The sequence below is a fragment of the Rhinatrema bivittatum genome, chromosome 13 (assembly GCF_901001135.1).
Source record: "Rhinatrema bivittatum chromosome 13, aRhiBiv1.1, whole genome shotgun sequence".
Classification (NCBI taxonomy): Eukaryota; Metazoa; Chordata; class Amphibia; order Gymnophiona; family Rhinatrematidae; genus Rhinatrema; species Rhinatrema bivittatum.
Window position 1 is genome coordinate 47,203,514 of NC_042627.1, and position 19,469 is coordinate 47,222,982.

The 19,469-nt window shown below is 42.3% G+C and overlaps 1 protein-coding gene across 4 annotated transcripts in view; it reads left to right on the forward strand.

Annotated features, from left to right (window-relative positions):
* The window catches only part of ZNF280D (zinc finger protein 280D), a 570,468-nt gene that overhangs the window by 422,182 nt on the left and 128,817 nt on the right, over positions 1 to 19,469 (forward strand). For all 4 annotated transcript variants that reach the window (XR_003852490.1, XM_029575754.1, XM_029575752.1 and 1 more), the window contains one exon: positions 5,658 to 5,720. Coding sequence is in view for 3 of the 4 variants with exons in the window: in XM_029575754.1 (XP_029431614.1) it covers positions 5,658 to 5,720 (63 nt within the window). In the remaining variant the exon portion in view is untranslated. The remainder of the gene's footprint in view (positions 1 to 5,657; positions 5,721 to 19,469) is intronic.

A 19,469-nucleotide genomic window follows, 5' to 3' on the forward strand; every position in this document is an offset into this window, starting at 1 on the left:
CTTGAATACTGTGTACAATTCTGGTCGCCGCATCTCAAAAAAGATATAATTGCGATGGAGAAGGTACAGAGAAGGGCTACCAAAATGATAAGGGGAATGGAACAGCTTCCCTATGAGGAAAGACTAAAGAGGTTAGGACTTTTCAGCTTGGAGAAGAGACGACTGAGGAGGGATATGATAGAGATGTTTAAAATTATGAGAGGTCTAGAACAGGTAGATGTGAATCGGTTATTTACTCTTTCGGATAGTAGAAAGACTAGGGGGCACTCCATGAAGTTAGCATGGGACACATTTAAAACTAATCGGAGAAAGTTCTTTTTTACTCAGCGCACAATTAAACTCTGGAATTTGTTGCCAGAGGATGTGGTTAGTGCAGTTAGTATAGCTGTGTTTAAAAAAGGATTGGATAAGTTCTTGGAGAAGTCCATTACCTGCTATTAAGTTCACTTAGAGAATAGCCACTGCCATTAGCAATAGTAACATGGAATAGACTTAGTTTTTGGGTACTTGCCAGGTTCTTATGGCCCGGATTGGCCACTGTTGGAAACAGGATGCTGGGCTTGATGGACCCTTGGTCTGACCCAGTATGGCATTTTCTTAAGTTCTTATGTTCTTAAATCTTCAGACCTCAGACCAAAGCTACAAGACAGATTGGCTGATTTGCCCTGTGCGGGGTATAATCTTTTCGGTGAAAAGATTCAAGAAGCAGTGTCGCAGCTCAAGGACCACCAAGAGACTCTACGCCAGCTCTCCTTACTGCCTTCTGATCCCTCTTCTTCATCCAAAATATCTTTTTAGAGGGATTCTAAGAAACAATTCTACCGGCAGAGGGAGATATTATCCCCCAGCGTCCAGGGGTCGGCCTTCTAAGCCTTATCGAAAAGGCCAACCGAGGCAGAAGTCGCAGCCAACCACTCAACCAGGGCCAGCGGCAGATTTTTGACTCCTTTCTAGAGAGAGCAGTACCCAGCTTCCACTTCCAACCATTCTGCTCTGCGGCCGGTTGTGCCACTTTTCCAGCTTATGGCACATAGTCACCACAGATCAGTGGGTACTTGCAGTAGTATCTCAAGGTTACCACCTCAGCTTTCTCTCTGTCCCACCGGATTCCCCGCCTCGGCTGACGTGGGGAACATCCAACCATTCACCACTCTTGGAGCAGGAGGTCTCCCTCCTCCTCCAGTCCCGATCAATAGAACCAGTGCCCTTCTCAGAACAGGGGCAAGGGTTCTATTCCAGGTATTTCCTGATACCAAAAAAGTCAGGTAGGGTGCGCCCAATATTGGATCTTCGTACTCTAAACAAATACCTACAAAGAGTAAAGTTCAAGATGGTGACCTTGGGTTTTCTACTTTCCCTTCTTCAAAGGGGAGACTGGCTCTGCTCTCTAGACCTTCAGGACGCCTATATGCACATTTCAATTACTCCGTCACATCGCAGATTCCTGCGATTCCTAGTAGACCCAAACACTTCCAATATCGAGTGTTACCTTTCGGCCTAGCATCTGCCCCACGCGTCTTCACCAAGTGCCTCGTGGTGGTAGCGGCCTACCTCAGGAGTCAGTGTCCACGTCTACCCCTATCTGGACGATTGGTTGATCAGGGCTCCCTCTCGGCAAGGCATACTGACGTCCCTTCGCCTCACTTTGCATTCCCTGATCTCCCTGGGTTTTCTCATAAACTATCAAAAATCCAAATTCCTTCGCAAACTCTATCGTTCATAGGGGCCGACTTGGACACTCTGAGAGTGAAAGCTTTCCTACCTCAAGATCGAGCTCTCACTCTCGCTTCTCTGGCCTTTCGACTGCAGTCTTGACAACATTCAACTGCACGTCATTTCCTGATAGTATTGGGTCATATGGCATCCACAGTGCATGTCACTCCCATGGCTCGCCTCGCCATGAGAGTAATGCAGTGGACTCAGTCTTCTCAGCCAATGTTCTCCACAGTCTGCATCACCAAACAGATCTGTCTATCGCTAGCTTGGTGGGCAAACCAATCTTATCTGGTACAAGGCCTCCCATTTCAGATTCCAGAACCTCAAATAACTTTAACAACAGATGCCTCCAACCTTGGCTGGGGTGCACACGTGGCACACCTGCAAACTCAGGGCATCTGGTCTCCAGAGGAAGCCAGATAAATTTCCTGGAGCTTCGTGCAATCAGATATGCTCGCAGGGCTTTTCAGGATCACCTCTCCAACCAGGTCATCCTGATTCAAACCGACAACCAGGTGGCCATGTGGTACATCAACAAGCAAGGGGAGACGGGCTCCTACCTCCTGTGTCAGGAAGCTGCACAGATATGGGCGGAGGCCCTTTCCCACTCGATGTACCTCAGAGCCACCTACTTGCCGGGAGTGGACAATGTGTTGGCAGACAAGCTGAGTCGCACTTTTCAACCGCACGAGTGGTCCCTCAACCCCACTGTAGCGGACTCAGTATTCCAACATTGGGGTTACCCTCACATAGACCTCTTTGCGTCAATTCACAACTGCAAAGTAGGGAACTTCTGCTCTCTCACTCGCAGCCAACACCGCCAACCCAGAGAGCTTTCTCCCTCTCATGGGCCAGCGGTCTCCTTTATGCATACCCTCCACTTTCACTCATTTCAAAGTCTCTGGTGAAGTTACGAAGGGACAGGGGTCTAATGATCCTCATAGCCCCTCATTGGGCACGCCAGGTCTGGTTTCCAATTCACCACGATCTATCGGTACACCGGCACATTCCTGTAAGAAAGGACACGCTTCTGATCACGCCTTCGCCACCCCAACCTCCAGGCCCTCTCCCTGACTGCCTGGATATTGAAAGGTTAATACTGCAACCTCTTAACCTTTCAGAGCCGGTTTTCCGTGTCCTAGTAGCTTCACGAAAGCCTTCCCCAAGGCAGTCTTATCGTTATAAATGGAACAGGTTTACGGGATGGTGTACTTCCATGTCCATCGATCCCTTAACTTGTCCCACTCCGAAGTTTCTGGACTATTTCTGGCACCTGTCAGAGTCAGGCCTCAAAACTTCTTCTATCAGGGTACATGTCAGTGCGGTAGCTGCCTTCCATAAAGGTGTGGGGGATCTACCCATTTCAGTACAACCCCTCGACACACTCTTTTTGAAGGGCTTGCTTCACCTTATACCTCCACTGCGCCTGCCGGCCTCTTCTTGGGACTTTAACATGGTTTTGGGGCAGCTCATGAACCGCCGTTTGAGCCTCTCCAATCCTGTGATCTCCGCTATCTCACTTGGAAAGTGATTTTTCTTTTAGCGGTCACATCGGCTCGCAGAGTTAGTGAGTTACAGGCCTTAGTCACCTACCCGCCTTACACTAAACTCCTGTATGACAGGGTAGTACAAGAAAACAAACCGGTAACCGATCCAAGATGGCTGACAGCAAACAAACACAAAGGTTGAATCGGAATAAAATGGACTTTATTGAATCAATAAAGTCCATTTTATACCGATTCAACCTTTGTGATTGTTTGCTGACAGGGTGGTACTCTGCACTCACCCTAAATTTTTGCCTAAGGTAGTATCTGAGTTTCATATCAATCAATCCATTATACTACCCACTTTCTTTCCCAGGCCCCACTCAATCCCAGGAGAACGGGCTCTGCATATCCTTGAATCTAAACGTGCTCTAGCATTTTATCTAGACCGTACAGCTGCCCAGAGGAAGGGCACTCGTTTGTTTCCTTTGATCCCATCAAATTGGGCGAACTTGTGGGTAAGCAGACTCTCTCCTCCTGGTTAGCGGACTGTATTTCCTTTTGTTACCAACAGGCAGGCATTCCGCTTCAAGACCGTGTTAAAGCACACTCTGTCAGAGCCATGGCAATATCAGTAGCGCACCTACGCTCGGTACCGCTTGCTAACATCTGTAAGGCTGCTACCTGGAGCTCTCTCCACACCTTCGCAGCCCATTATTGTTTAGACAAGGCTGGCAGACAAGGTTCCATCTTCGGCCAGTCTGTGCTACGCTACTTATTTGCGAACTGAGTTACCAACATCCTTCCGCCAACCCGGTAGGGTTCAGGATGCCCTCTACCAAATTCCACCCCAGTTCTTGTGCCTGTTGCACGTCTTTGTGTACATTTGGTGCATTGTTCAAGCATCCTCAGCTTGGTACGCACCCATATGTGAGGACTACCATCCTGCTTGTCATGTGAGAAAGCAGAGTTTCTCACAGGACAGCAGGATGTTAGTCCTCACGAAACCCGCCCGCCACCCCACGGAGTTGGGTTCGCTTACGATTTATTATTTTATTTTTCGCATGTAGTTTTACTATAAGATGAGACTGAAGGGGGACCCCTGCTGGCTGCAGGGTTGGTGCTGTGCTGGGCATGCCCAGTAGATGGCAGTCAAAGTTCTGGAAACTTTGTCAAAAGTGTTCCGTGATTGGGCTCCATCCTGATGATGTCACCCATATGTGAGAGTTACTATTATTATTATTATTATTATCTATGTAATATTTAATTTAATCTATTATTAATATCCATATGTTATAGGTTATATGCTAAATGCAATATGTTATACGTTATATGTTAAGAAACGCTGTACCATGTAACGCCTTTTGTGCGAAAGTTTTGTTATATGTAAACCGACCTGATTCGATACTTGTATTGAGAATGTCGGTATATAAAAATCCGAAATAAATAAATAAATAACATCCTGCTGATCTGTGAGAACACCTGTTACAGGTAAGCAACTCTGCTGTCTTAATGGAGAACCAATGGGTCAAGGTCTAGGCTGAGGGCCAGAGATATTCTTGCACTCAAGAAATCCTGGCCTCTAGCTTAAGAGAAGGCAATCTTGGTGGCAGTAGCAATTAGTTGATATGAATAAGCTGAGGAAATCTAGTAGCCCTCAGATACCCACTGGTAAGTACGTCAGATTTTGTCTAGGATGGTGTTCCCCTTTAGTACTTAGCAGCAGCTCACATGACCAATACCATCATTGTATAAACAAATGTTTTGAGCTGACACTTTTGAGACACCTCCCCCCCCAACGTAAGGACTGGCAAGAGCGCCTCTGCCCTACTAGCTGTCAAATGGTGCAGCAACACAAGTAGATTTCAGATCAGCCCGACAAAGCTCCAAGATGAGCAAGTTCTTCAGCCAAAGAAAGGAAAGCAGGAACCTGTGGGTTTGGATATCCTTATAGAATTCTTCATGTGTTTCTGCCAGGAACTTGGGCATTCCTTAGACTGCATTATGGAAGTGCAAGTAGATATTCTCCTTCCACCTTTCCTTCCATTCAAAGGATACTTACAGGTTGTAAAATAGGATGGAAGGAAACTTTTAGTGTTTACAGCCTTGGCTATTGAAAGAACCACAATTCATAATAAGGATGCTTAGTGTCAGGGGTTACAGTCTTCAGTATTGATGCAGTGGCTTGTTTGAAAAGGTACAAGATTTTAATAAGTTCAATGAATGAGTTACTAAGAGACATGGCATATCTGTCTAAAACTGGAAATAATTATTTCTTGTACAGCAAACACTGTTTTATGTTACACCCATAAACATGCATTAAAATTAGCTACAAGATTCATCCTTTATTCTCTTGCACAGTGGCATAATATCTGCAGCTTTTATCTCTGTCCTTTATTAGGTATGTGTTGTGTGTGGGTAATAAACTTTATAAAACCTTTTTTGTTTTTTTTTTAGTTTTCACAGTGCCTGTTCATCCAGAAAGTTTTGGATTTTTAAGAAGCAGTCAGAGAAAATGAGGTAATCTTGGTGTATATAAAATTTTTTTTAATTTTTTAGTTTCTAATATAAAATATACAGAATTATACATAAAACAATCATAGTAAATAGTCCTTTCATAAATTTTATTTTCTCACCTGTATATTTTCATAAAATTGATGTATCAAAACAATGGTTCTGCAAAAATAATGGTGTCGATTTTCTCATCACAAGCAAAATTACATTTTCTTCATAGTAGATGAGACAACTTGCTTTCATACGACAAAGTCATACTTTATTTTAAGTAAAAGTTATCTTAGCTTTCACTGTCATGATTAAAGAAGGAAATAATTCAATTTTTCCTGCGAAAACTTAACCCTTAGACGGTAACTTTCATACCAGTGTGTAGGCACACTCTGGTGCGAGTTTGTTGGTACATGGCCATTTTATAACTTTTGTGCACATATGCACGCACATTGTCTCCGTCTGATTTTACTAAGCCCGTTTCTTCCCAACCTGGTGCGGGAATGGATAAATAGCTGCCTGAGGTGACGCCTGATTTTGGGACTCCCTAACTTGTTCGTCAGCGGGGGAAGGTACAGTGGGCGCAGGTCAGGATTTTAATTGGTATCCTGAAAAGCAACATACTTAACCAACCTGTTTTCTTGTTTGGCTTGATACAACTCTAATCTATATCTTCAAGCAGTAAACTAAGGCTTTGTCTCCCTACACTCTTTATATAACCTGCATGGTTTTCAATATTGATTTTCAACAATTTAACCCGAAAAGTGCACTTTTGCAAGGAACACACAATTTTATATGCCTGTGCGCCCAATGCAATAAACATTTGAGCTCCAGCAACGCTCATTTCTGAGTCAATGTGCTTTTTATTATGCCGCTCCAATTTTATTCTCATTTGAGTACTGTTTTTGGCATATAGGGGATGTAGTTGTGTGTGCATTAGGAAAACTGGCACTAATATTGGGCTTCCATTTTTTGCGCACATCTTACTTCATCGGCCTGTGAATGGCAAACTGGTCAGCGGATACTATATTGAAAACTCACTTGAATAAATTGCTCTTTAAAGGTCAGCAAGTTGGAGAAAATGGCCAAGGTCTGGGGAGACTCGAAGATGCTGAGACTCCCTGAGGATAGGACAAGGGCCTCATCTCAAAGTTTTTTGTCCCATAGTTGACTAAGTGGCTCCAGGAAATTTCGTCAAAGTCGAGGTTCTTTGGGGCAGAGGACTCAGACTATTTTCAAGTTCCAGTTCTTTTATTCCAAAAAGGAAAACAAGGATGAATACGCAGGTTCCAGTTCTTCTAGAACAGTGTGGTAGGTATTTGGGGACCCAGTCTCCAGTGCCAGAGAGGTGGCAGTCTGTTTCTGTTTTATCAGTGATGGGCCCAAACTAAGACTGATAAGTGGGTCCTGGATGATATTAGAAATGGCCATGCTCTGGAATTTGCTCATCCTGTTTTCAACGCTTTTATGGCTTCCCTTTGTTGCTCAGCTGGGAAAAGAGGGGCCATGGAGTCTACTCTACAGAGGCTTCTTGACCTAGAAGCTGTATTCCGGTACCAGCAGAACAGGAAGGTCTAGGTAGGTACACCATTGACTTTGTGATTCCAAAGAAAGAAGGGTACTTTGGCCCCATTCTGGACCTGAAGCCATTCAATGAAAATGGCCCACTTCCTGATTGAAACCTTAAGGTCGATGATTATGGTGGTACAGCAAGAAGATTGGTAAGTATGGGAGGCTAGGAGGATGTCATCGACATACTGAAGGAGTTTAGTTCCTGGAGACAATGGAGGCATATTTTTTAAACTTTCCTGCAATACCTGGGAGAAAATACTGGGTGAATGGATAAACCCTTGGGGGAGTCTAGTCCAGGTGTACTGGGCACAGTCAAATGTAAATGCACTTACCTTCGTATTCCAATCCGGAAAGAACACCAATGCTTCCTGTGATTTGCAGTGTTGGGGAAGTATTTTCAGTTTCAAGCTTTGCGGTTTGAGTTGGTTGTGGCCCCAAGGACCTTTTCAACTGTAATGATAGTGACAGTGGCACCTCGCAAGGAAGGATCTTGATGCATCCTTATCTGGACAATTGGCTGATGAGGGCAAAGTTCTTTTGGGAGAGCATATTGACCTCTTTATGAGTGATCCAGTTGTTGCAGGACTTAGGATGGATTGTCAATTTTCCCAAGAGCTACCTTCAGCTACCTCAAACACTTAGGGTATCTGGAGGCTCAGTTCAATATGAAAATAGGGCCTTTTGTGTCTAACGGAACAAAGAATTCAGAAATTGTGTGGCCAGATTTGGGCATTGGGGATGGTCAGGAATTGGCACAATGTGTCCTATCATTAGACTCTCGATTCCATGGCAGTAGCATTGGATCTGTTGCCTTGGGTGAGGATTTACATGCATCCTGTTAGAGAGCCTTACTTTCCAGATAGAATCCTCTGTCTTGACTATGCTGTGAGGCTGCTGCTGCTGGAGTCCATGGAACTGAGCCTACAGTGGTTGCTGGAATGCAAGCAAAGATAGGTGAGTACACTTGGTTCCCCTGCTCTGGATCATAATGATGATATATACCAGTCTAACAGGTTGGGGTGCACACTTTCAGGAACTGTTGGCTCCAGGACAGTGGACTCCTGAAGAAGCAAGCTGGTCCATCAATTGCCTGGAAGCCAAGGTGATTCGGCTGGCTGTCCTCAAATTCGTGCCTTGATTGGTAAGTCAGGCTGTCAGGGTGATGTCCAACAATGCCACAGTGGTGGCATATATAAATCAAGGCGGCACCTGAAGTCATCAGGTTGTGTTAGAAATGGATCCCTGCCTCTTTCTAGGGCAGAAAAAAATTTGCAGGCCTTGTTGTCTCGCATAACAGGTGTGGGCAGTGTTCAGGTGGATTACATCATTTGCAATGTAATAGACCCAGAACAATGGTCTTTCTCTTGGCAGATTGTAGCCAGATTGATGGCCCGTGATTTCGGTCCTCCAGAATCAATGCTCTAGTTCAGGAATATCTGGGGGACTGGTTATACATGTTTCTTCCTTGGCCCACAATTGGCAGAGTACTTCAGAGAATTGTAGATCATCCAAGGCTAGTAATTCTGGTGGCTCCAGACTGGCCTTGGCAGGCCATGGTATGTGGATCTCTAGCATATTCTGTGCAGCAGCCCTCTACAGCTTCTACCTCACAGGAGTTGCCTTTCCAGGATCCAGTGTTTCAGGAGGGTCCAGATCGGTTTTGTCTTATGGCTTTGCCTTTGAGAGGGCATGTTTGATAAAGGGAGGTTATTCTTAGGCAGTGCTAGCTACCTTCCTGAAGGCAAGGAAACATTCCATTTTCTTGGCTTATGTGTATATTTGGAGAATTTTTGAGGATTGGTGTTCAGGACATCAGTGCGTTCCTGGGAACACTTCATTTCCATTGATTTGGGATTTTTTTTCAAGAAGGTCTTTCTAAGGGATTGACTCTTAATTCATTAAAAGTACTGGTCGTGGCTCTCTCTTGCTGTAGAAGCCATGTTAAGGGTAAATCCGTCTTCTCATCCAGATGTCTCATTTATTTATTTATCAGGTTTTATATACCATCATTCGGCTTCATTATAAAGCCATCATAACGGTTTACAAACATGAGAGAATTACAAACATATTAATATGACTGTTAACAGCAAGACATCCGTTACAAAGATTAACTCATGGTTCTTGAGAGATGTTAAATATATTCAGCCTCCACTCTGGGTTCTAGCTTTGGGACCTGAACTTTTGTCTTTGGCGAGATCCCAGTTCACTCATCTTAAAAATATTTACCTTGAAGACAGTTTTTCTGGTCACTATTTGTTCAGCTCGGAGAATATCAGAGTTGCAAGCACTCTCCTGTAGGGAGCCTTTCTTGTTGATTGCCAAGGATAGAGACTGTCTTTGTGCAGTTCCTTCCTTTCTTCCAAAGGTAGTTTCAGCCTTCCATCTGAATCAGTCAATTTCTTTTTCTTCATTTAGTAGACGGTAGTGTCCTGATGATTACGCACCACTTCATCCCTTGTATATGAGAAGACATCTTTTAAGATATCTCTCTAGGTCACTAGTGCTTTCAGGAGATCTGACAATTTTTTTCTTGTATAGTAATGTATGAAAATGCCTCTGGGGCTACAGTGGAGTGCTGGATTAAAGAGGAGATTACAATAGTTTGTGGACTCCAGTATTCCGTTGCCAAGCAGGTACAGGTTCATTCCATGAGGGCACAGGCTACTTCGTAGGTGAAGTTGAACTTAGTCATTCCTTTGGAGATTTGTAAGGCTACAACTTGGTCTTCCTTGTGTACCTTCTTTAGGCATTACTTCCTGGATGTCCAAGTGAGAGAGGAAGCCTCCTTTGCCTCCAGTGGTATTACAAGAGGCGAGGGCAGCATCCCATCCTATTAGGGAGTAGCTTGGGTACATCCTGTCGGGGTGGACTGGTCTGAGTAGATGAAGAGGAAGGTGAAATTACTTCTTACCTGATAATTTTCTTTCCTTGAAAACAGTCAGACCAGTCCATGACCCTCCCTCCCTGTGCTGCAGGTATCTTCATTACCTTCTATGCCTTGCAGAGGATGTTTTTACAGGCATATAAGCGGAGTGAGCAACTTCATGGATTAAAAGAAAAGAGCAATGAGACATGCAAAGAGACAAGAAACTTGGTACCAGCAGTACTAAAGATGGGTATAATGCAACTCATACTTCTTATCGTCTTGAATTTGAAAGTGTCAGAAAATCCTATTTTACTTCACGATTACAGGCTTCCCTCAAACACCCACATGAGCTATTTCAAACAGACTCCTACATGATGATGCTGCATGGGTCAGGAAAAAATATAGTGTCCCTAGAGTGAGATTTTGTCTAATACTGCAAAGACAAAATTGAGCAAACTCTAACTAAATTAGGAGCAGAGATCCAGGCTGACTGTGGTAATCCAGCACCTAAAGCCTAACCTTCTGAATTGGTAGTGAAGTAGACTTCGCATTTGTTGGTAAAACAGAGATTGAGTTGGCTCTCTCAAAATTGTTTCCTCACATTGCTCCCTAGATCCTTGTCCATTCTGATTGCTATATATCTTGAAAGATATATAATTGGCAGATATTTAATTTCGTGGATTACAAACTGGTTAATAGAAAGGAAACAGAGAGTAGGATTAAATGGTCAATTTTCTTAGTGGAAAAGGGTAAACAGTGGAGTGCCTCAGGGATCTGTACTTGGACCAGTGCTTTTCAACATATATATATATATAAATGATCTGGAAAGGAATACGAGTGAGGTTATCAAATTTGCAGATGATACAAAATTATTCAGAGTAGTTAAATCACAAGCGGATTGTGATACATTACAGGAGGACCTTGCAAGACTGGAAGATTGGGCATCCAAATGGCAGATGAAATTTAATGTGGACAAATGCAAGGTGTTGCATATGGGGAAAAATAACCCTTGCTGTACTTACACGATGTTAGGTTCCATATTAGGAACTACCACCCAGGAAAAAGATCTAGGCATCATAGTGGATAATACTTTAAAATCATCGGCTCAGTGTGCTGCAGCAATCAAAAAAGCAAACAGAATGTTAGGAATTATTAGGAAGGGAGTGGTTAATAAAACGGAAAATGTCATAATGCCTCCATAGTGAGACTGCACCTTGAATAGTGTGTACAATTCTGGTCGCCACATCTCAAAAAAGATATAGTTCCGATGGAGAAGGTACAGAGAAGGGCAACCAAATGATAAAGGGGATGGAACAGCTCTCCTATGAGGAAAGGCTGAAGAGGATAGGGCTGTTCAGCTTGGAGAAGAGACGGCTGAGGGGGGACATGATAGATGTCTTTAAGATCATGAGAGGTCTTGAACGAGTAGATGTGAATCTGTTATTTACACTTTCGAATAATAGAACTAGAGGGCATTCCATGAAGTTAGCAAGTAACACATTTAAGACTAATCGTAGAAAATTATTTTTCACTCAACATACAGTAAAGCTCTGGAATTTGTTGCCAGAGGATGTGGTTAGTGCAGTTAGTGTAGCTGGGTTCAGAAAAGGTTTGGATAAGTTCTTGGAGGAGAAATCCATTAATGGCTATTAATCAAGTTTACTTAGGGAATAGCCACCGCTATTAATTGCATCAGTAGTATGGGATCTTCTTAGTGTTTGGGTAATTGCCAGGTTCTTGTGGCCTGGTTTGGCCTCTGTTGCAAACAGGATGCTGGGCTTGATGGACCCTTGGTCTGACCCAGCATGGCAATTTCTTATGTTCTTAAAGGTTCCTTCATGGACAGTTTAAACAACTTGATTAACAGGTCACTGTTGGAGGGTGGCCTACCACCAAGATGGCCATGGTTTGCCCTATCACAAAGAATGCTAGCCATGCTACTGATCTAGCTAGAAAGAGGCCAATTTCCAATCTGCCCTTCCTAGGTAAATGTATTGAAAAACTGGTTCAATCCCAGTTTGACTTGTTTCTTATGGAATAGAATAGAAGGTACTACATGATAGCCAATGTGGCTTTTGGGCTGGCAATAGCACTGAAACCCTCCACACTTCTGTTTTTTATTTTGTGAAAACTCGATAATAAGCAGCCAATAATAGTAATTTTTTTAGATCTATCTGCTGCCTTTGACTCTGAGAGTCATACCCTGACGTTACAGTGTTTGACAAAAATTGGGATAGAAGGTGTAGTTCTAGAGCGGTTTCAGTCATTCTTTACTAACTGCCTCCAGCCATATCTGTACTGGCCAAAAATTTTAAAATTGGCATGCCATCTCGCCCAGGGCTCCTGCCTTTCTTCTTCTTCATTCAACATCTACATGCGCCCATTATGTATAATGTTGTAGGACATGGGGATTAATTTTAAGATACACGTTGATGATATTCAGCTACTGTTTCCTGTCACATCAGGTATTTCTGATACCCAGGTTATGATGCATCATACTTTGGGTACTATTCGAGATTCGGTGGGCAATAACTGCTTTCTGTTAAACTTAGGAAAAACAGAAGCAGCCCTGATTTCCCCTCTGGGTACTGAGTCCTTAGACTTGCAGTTATCCATGGAAAGCACCCCCATACCCCTATTAAATACAGTGTGTAACTTTGGATTTCTATTTGATTGTCCTTCTAAATTTCTAATGTGGTTATAGCATGTAGTAAAAATAGGCTTCTTTAAATTTCGAAAACTGCAACGTTAAGTATATTTTAGGGCATAACGACTTTAGCTATGTTATACAGGCCTTCATTTTTTTCAGTGCTTGATTATTGCAACACTATTTATCAGGAATTTTTAAAATGTGAGTTGGGTTTATTGCAATTGTTATAAAACACTGTGGCATGTTTGGTTGTTCAATACATGACCAAATCACACTGGTGTTGAAATCCCTTCATTGGCTCCCAATAGAGCAAAGAATAAAGTTTAAGACCCTTACCTTGATCTTTAGAGCATTGCGCCATGGATCTCCAACATATTTTGCAGAGCAGTTGACTTGGTTCAGCACGTCTAGAGCTTTGTGCTCCAAAAATCTTTTCCTATTGTTCACACCTAGTGTGAAGCAGGTATGTTTGAAGGAAAAGGCATGGGCCTGGAGCCCACCTTTAACTGGGCACCAAGGGTGGAGGCCTGTCTGCGACCCGACCACATGGAGCTCCAGCAGTGTGTTGCGGCCTCCTGCCCGACTTGCTCCCCCGCTGGCCCTCTTCCTCCTCCTCCTCCTCTCCGAGCACACAGTCTGGGAGGAAGAGGGAGGGGGTGCAGTTGTAGCTGGATGATATCATGGTCCGCTTAAAGGCCGGGACGGGGCATAGTTGCCCTCTTTGTTCTCAGCCAGCCTTCCCACCCTAATTACCAGTCCGTGGGGTAGAACTTTTCATTATTGTTAATATGGAATATCTCTCACATTGAAATGTTGGATGAGGGTATTTTTGCGTGCATACTGTCAAAATACTTTCAATTTTTCTGTTTGCGCATTTCATAGGTAGCCTCCAGTGTTAGTTCGTGATGCATGTTCTCCATGGATGTTATATACAGAGTGCCCCATGGAAAAGTAGCCCGCCTCCAATACCAGTGCATTGGAGGCAGGCTACTTTTCCATGGCCCACCCTGTATTAGCAGTGCAGTTTGCAACATGTTAGACGTTGGACTATGATGAATGTACCTACTTTAATGTCGCAGCAAGTGGTACAAGGCAGGTACCGGAGCCCAGTGGAGGGCGTTTCGGACGTACTGCAGAGGTGCATCACGGTCTAGGACAGCAGTGGACTGGCACCTTGGATGGCACATGGTGGGGCATCTTTATGCCTTGGGAGGCCCCCTTGCTTGGGGGCAAGGTGAGGAGCTGGATTAGATGCTGCCTTGCTTGGCATTAAGGCAAGTGGCAGAGGTGGGAGCGCCTGTTTTGGCGATTACCATCATGGCTAGGGTACAGGTTATTGAAGGGGAATATTTCGTTAAATAAAGCTGTGGCCTTTTATATGCAATGCTATGCTTATGTCATTCATTGCTATGAATACTATACCAGTTTATGGTAGGGTATTGTGTTTATGTGGGTTTTGTGGGAGAGGGAGGGACTTAGCTGGGCCAACACTATCATCACAGCTGCTAGTTACATCTAAGCGGGCTTTTTCTTTCACTGCACCTTGTCTTTGGAATAGCCTTCCCCTATCCATCTGCAAGATGGAGGATTTTAAGAAGCTTTTAAAAACCCACCTATTTCAGGAAGCTTTTTGCTAACTGTGTATGAGAATTATTGAATAGTGCATTGTATTCCATTGTAATTTTTACATTCCCTACTGTTTAAATGTGTAGTTTAGATGATTGTGTCATTGCTGTGCTGAGTTATTTACTGTATTTTATACTGTCAGAATCTGCCTAAAACAGGGCCTGGTAATAGGCAGAATATAAATTATTGTATATAAAAAAAAATGTACTTCACCTCTGGTAGGTATTTTCTTATACACCTGTTTGAACTGTTTCCATTGTTTCTATTTCTGACTCCTTATTCTTCTGGAAGTCCACTGATTTAAGAAAGAAAGAAAGACAGATAGTATGGTTTAATTGTTGATTGTATTAAAGTTGTCCACAGTTAGCTTGTTACAGAAATACTGGCAGGCTGGTGTCAGCATAGACATCAGTGAGCCTGGTGATCTGTTTCCATCTGCTGATTGGTGTGCATGACCCATTGGTGTGGACTGGTCTGACTGTATTCGAGGAAAGGAAATTATCAGGTAAGAAGTAATTTTACCACTCTGGAGCTTATACTGTAGCTAGGAAAAAAAGGCATGTATGATTGCACATTGTCTCAGAAAAGACTTACGATACATTTAAGAGCTTCCTCTGATGTCATCTGTTGCTGCTAGATGCTGAGAGCAGAGCTCAGGTGCTAGCCTGGATCTGAGCATGTCTTTTTTCCGTGGAACAACTAAGGTCTGAAGGGACACCAGTTAGGAAATGCCACTTTATAAGATTGCATTTGGAATGGGCAAGCTAGTTGGACCTTATGCTCCTTATTTTCAATGTTTCTGTTCTGTTTCAGCTTAAAATATGTTTGGATGAAAGCAGGTTCATTGCAGAGGTGATATATTTGGGCCTTCATTGAGAGAGTGTGTACTTAGTTCCTGCATGGGGCTGATCTTCTGCTGTCCAAAAGAAGGTGCTGAGAGGCTTTAGGGTCTGGTTTCAGAAGAGACTTCTCTACCCAGCTGTCAGTCAGCAAATGGGATCTGTGTTGCTCAGGCAGTTCTGGATAGAGAGAAGGAAAAGAGAGTGAAAAACCGCCCAAAAAAACATTAAAATGAAATGTTCGAAACCAATTTGTTGACATTTAAATAATTATTATATATGTATGTTTTGTGCATGTATATATCTCTGTATAGACCTGTATATTACAATTTTGCATTTCTTAATTTGCGGTTTATGATCACATAACCATTAGGTGTTTGAAAACGAAAAAGGTTGAATTGTACTAATCTGGAAGTGTCTGATTTTTATGTAACCCAGTCCAGTGAGGTTTACGCCAATGCCTGATGCTGCTCTGTACTGTAATGGGAGACTAAAAAAAAAAAAAGACAGAAGGATACAAGCAAGAAAGAGTGAGATTATCCCAAATACAGAAGCTATTTTTTCTTTTGCTCAATGGGATTAAGAACATAAGAAATTGCCATGCTGAGTCAGACCAAGGGTCCATCAAGCCCAGCATCCTGTTTCCAACAGAGGCCAAACCAGGCCAAAAGAACCTGGCAATTACCCAAACACTAAGAAGATCCCATGCTACTGATACAATTAATAGCAATGGCTGTTCCCTAAGTAAATTTGATTAATAGCCATTAATGGACTTCTCCTCCAAGAACTTATCCAAACCTTTTTTGAACCCAGCTACACCAACTGCACTAACCAGATCCTCTGGCAACAAATTCCAGAGCTTTATTGTGCGTTGAGTGAAAAAGAATTTTCTCCGATTAGTCTTAAATGTGCTACTTGCTAACTTCATGGAATGCCCCCTAGTCCTTCTATTATTCGAAAGTGTAAATAACCGAATCACATCTACTCATTCAAAACCTCTCATGATCTTAAAGACCTCTATCATATCCCCCCTCAGCCGTCTCTTCTCCAAGCTGAACAGCCCTAACCTCTTCAGCCTTTCCTCAGAGGGGAGCTGTACCGTCCCCTTTATCATTTTGGTTGCCCTTCTCTGTACCTTCTCCATCGCAACTATACCTTTTTTGAGATGCGGCAACCAGAATTGTACACAGTATTCAAGGTGTGGTCTCACCATGGAGCGATATAGAGGCATTATGACATTTTCTGTTTTATTAACTCTTCCCTTCCTAATAATTCTGAACATTCTGTTTGCTTTTTTGACTGCTGCAGCACACTGAGCCGACGATTTTAAAGTATTATCCATTATGATGCCTAGATCTTTTTCCTGGGTGGTAGCTCCTAATATGGAACCTAACGTCATGTAACTACAGCAAGGGTTATTTTTCCATAAATGCAACACCTTGCACATGTCCACATTAAATTTAATCTGCCATTTGGATGCCCAATCTTCCAGTCTTGCAAGGTCCTCCTGTAATGTATCACAATCCGCTTGTAATTTAACTACTCTGAATAATTTTGTATCATCGCATATTTGATTATCTCACTCGTCTTCCTTTCCAGATCATTTATATATATATTGAAAAGCACCTGTCCAAGTACAGATACCTGAGGCTCTCCACTGTTTACCCTTTTCCACTGAGAAAATTGACCATTTAATCCTACTCTCTGTTTCCTGTATTTTATCCAGTTTGTAATCCACGAAAGGACATCGCCTCCTATCCCATGACTTTTTAGTTTTCTTAGAAGCCTCTCATGAGGGACTTTGTCAAACGCCTTCTGAAAATCCAAATACACTACATCTACCGGTTCACCTTTATCCACATGTTTTTTAACACCTTCAAAAAAATTAAGCAGATTTGTTAGGCAAGTCTTCCCTTGGGTAAATCCATGTTGACTATGTTCCATTAAACCATGTCTTTCTATATACGATTTTGATCTTGAGAATAGTTTCCACTATTTTTCCCGGCACTGAAGTCAGGCTCACTGGTCTATAGTTACCCGGATCGTCCCTGGAGCCTTTTTTAAATATTGGGGTTACATTAGCCACCCTCCAGTCTTCAGGTGCAATGGATGATTTTAATGATAGGCTACAAATTTTAACTAATAGATCAATACTTTCATTTTTTAGTTCCTTCAGTACCCTAGGGTGCATACCATCCGGTCCAGGTGATTTGCTACTCTTTAGTTTGTCAATCTGGCCTATTACTTCTTCCAGGTTCACAGTGATTTCGTTCAGTTCGTGTGACTCATCACCCCTGAAAACCATCTCCGGAACTGGTATCTCCCCAAAATCCTCATTAGTAAACACAGAAGCAAAGAATTAATTTAGTCTTTCTGGCCTTATCTTCCCTAAGAGCCCCTTTAAACCCCTCAGTCATCTAATGGTCCAACCGACTCCCTCACAGGTTTCTGCTTCGGATATATTTTAAAAAATTTTTATTATGAGTTTTGGCCTCTATGGCCAACTTCATTTCAAATTCTCTCTTTGCCTGTCTTATCAATGTTTTATACTTAACTTGACAGTGCTTATGTTTTATCCTATTTTCTTCAGATGGATCCTTCTTCCAATTTATGAAGGATTTTTTTTGGCTAAAATAGCCTCTTTCACCTCACCTTTTAATCATGATGGTAATCGTTTTGCCTTCCTTCCATCTTTCTTAATGTGTGGAATACATATGGACTGCGCCTCTAGGATTGTATTTTTAAACAATGTCCATGCCTGTTGAACACTTTTAACTTTTACAGCTGCACCTTTCAGTTTTTTTCTAACAATTTTCCTCATTTTATCAAAGTTTCCCTTTTTAAAATTTAGTGTTAGAGCCGCAGTTTTACTTATTTTCCCCCTTCCAGTTTTTAGTTTAAATTTGATCATGTTGTGATCACTGTTGCCAAGCGGCCCCATCACCATTACCTCTCTCACCAAATCCTGCGTTCCACTAAGAATTAAATCTAAAATAGCTCCCTCTCTTGTTGGTTCCTGAACCAATTGCTCCATGAAGCAGTCGTTTATTACATCCAGGAACTTTGACTCTAGCAAGTCCTGATGTTACATTTACCCAATCAATATTGGGGTAATTGAAATCTCCCATTATTATTGCACTGCCAAATTGGTTAGCTTCCCTGATTTCTCTCAGCATTTCATCATCTGCCTGACCATTTTGTCCAGGTGGATGGTAGTATACTCCTATCACTATACTATTACCCAAGACACATGGGATTTCTACCCATATAGATTCTACTGAGCATTTAGTCTCTTGTATGATCTTTATCCTGTTGGACTCTATACCCTCTTGGACATAAAGTGCCACACCCCCACCAAGTTGATCCTCCCTATCATTGCGATATAATTTGTACCCTGATATAGCACTGTCCCATTGGTTATCCTCCTTCCACCAAGTCTCTGTGATGCCAATTATATCAATCTCATCATTTGCTGCTATACACTCTTACTCTCCCATCTTACTTCTTAGACTTCTGACATTGGCATACAGACATTTCAAAGTGTGTTTTTTGTTTGTATTAACATGAGATGCAGCATTTCATCTGCTTAAAGACCCAGAGTGAGTAAATACATATTCAGTTCTTAAGAACATAAGAAGTACCATGCTGGGCAAGACCAGTTCTTGCCACCAGTCATGTTCAACTGATGGTAATAAGGCATTGCCTCCCCATAGACTTTTAAGATTTTTTTTACTACTTTGAGGAGACAGAAGAAAAGAATAGCAGTCATAAATTATTGGGTCACTTATTTTTTTCATTTTGGGGTAGAGATTTTTTTTTTTTTTAATTTCCGCTGTTTAGAATGGAGCAAGCAGCTGGAATGGACTAAAAATAGTTTGCTATGTAAAAATGCTTTCCAGGCCAGCTTTTCACAGATTTTGTTGGCAGAGCACATAATTCCAGTGTTTCATTTTTAACTAAGCAATAATGCAGAGATGGCTAATTATTTATTTATTTATTTATTTATTTATTTAGAATTTTTATATACCTACATTCTTGAAAGAAGATATCAAATCATGTCGGTTTCCATTGAAACTGAACAATCGCAAGTGGCGTTACATTGAAACAAATCGTCAGATAACAGATAACATAAGTAGAACAAGTCTTATAAGTAGAAACAATCGCGGCAGTGACGTTACAATAAAACAAGTTGTCAGATAACAAATAACATTATA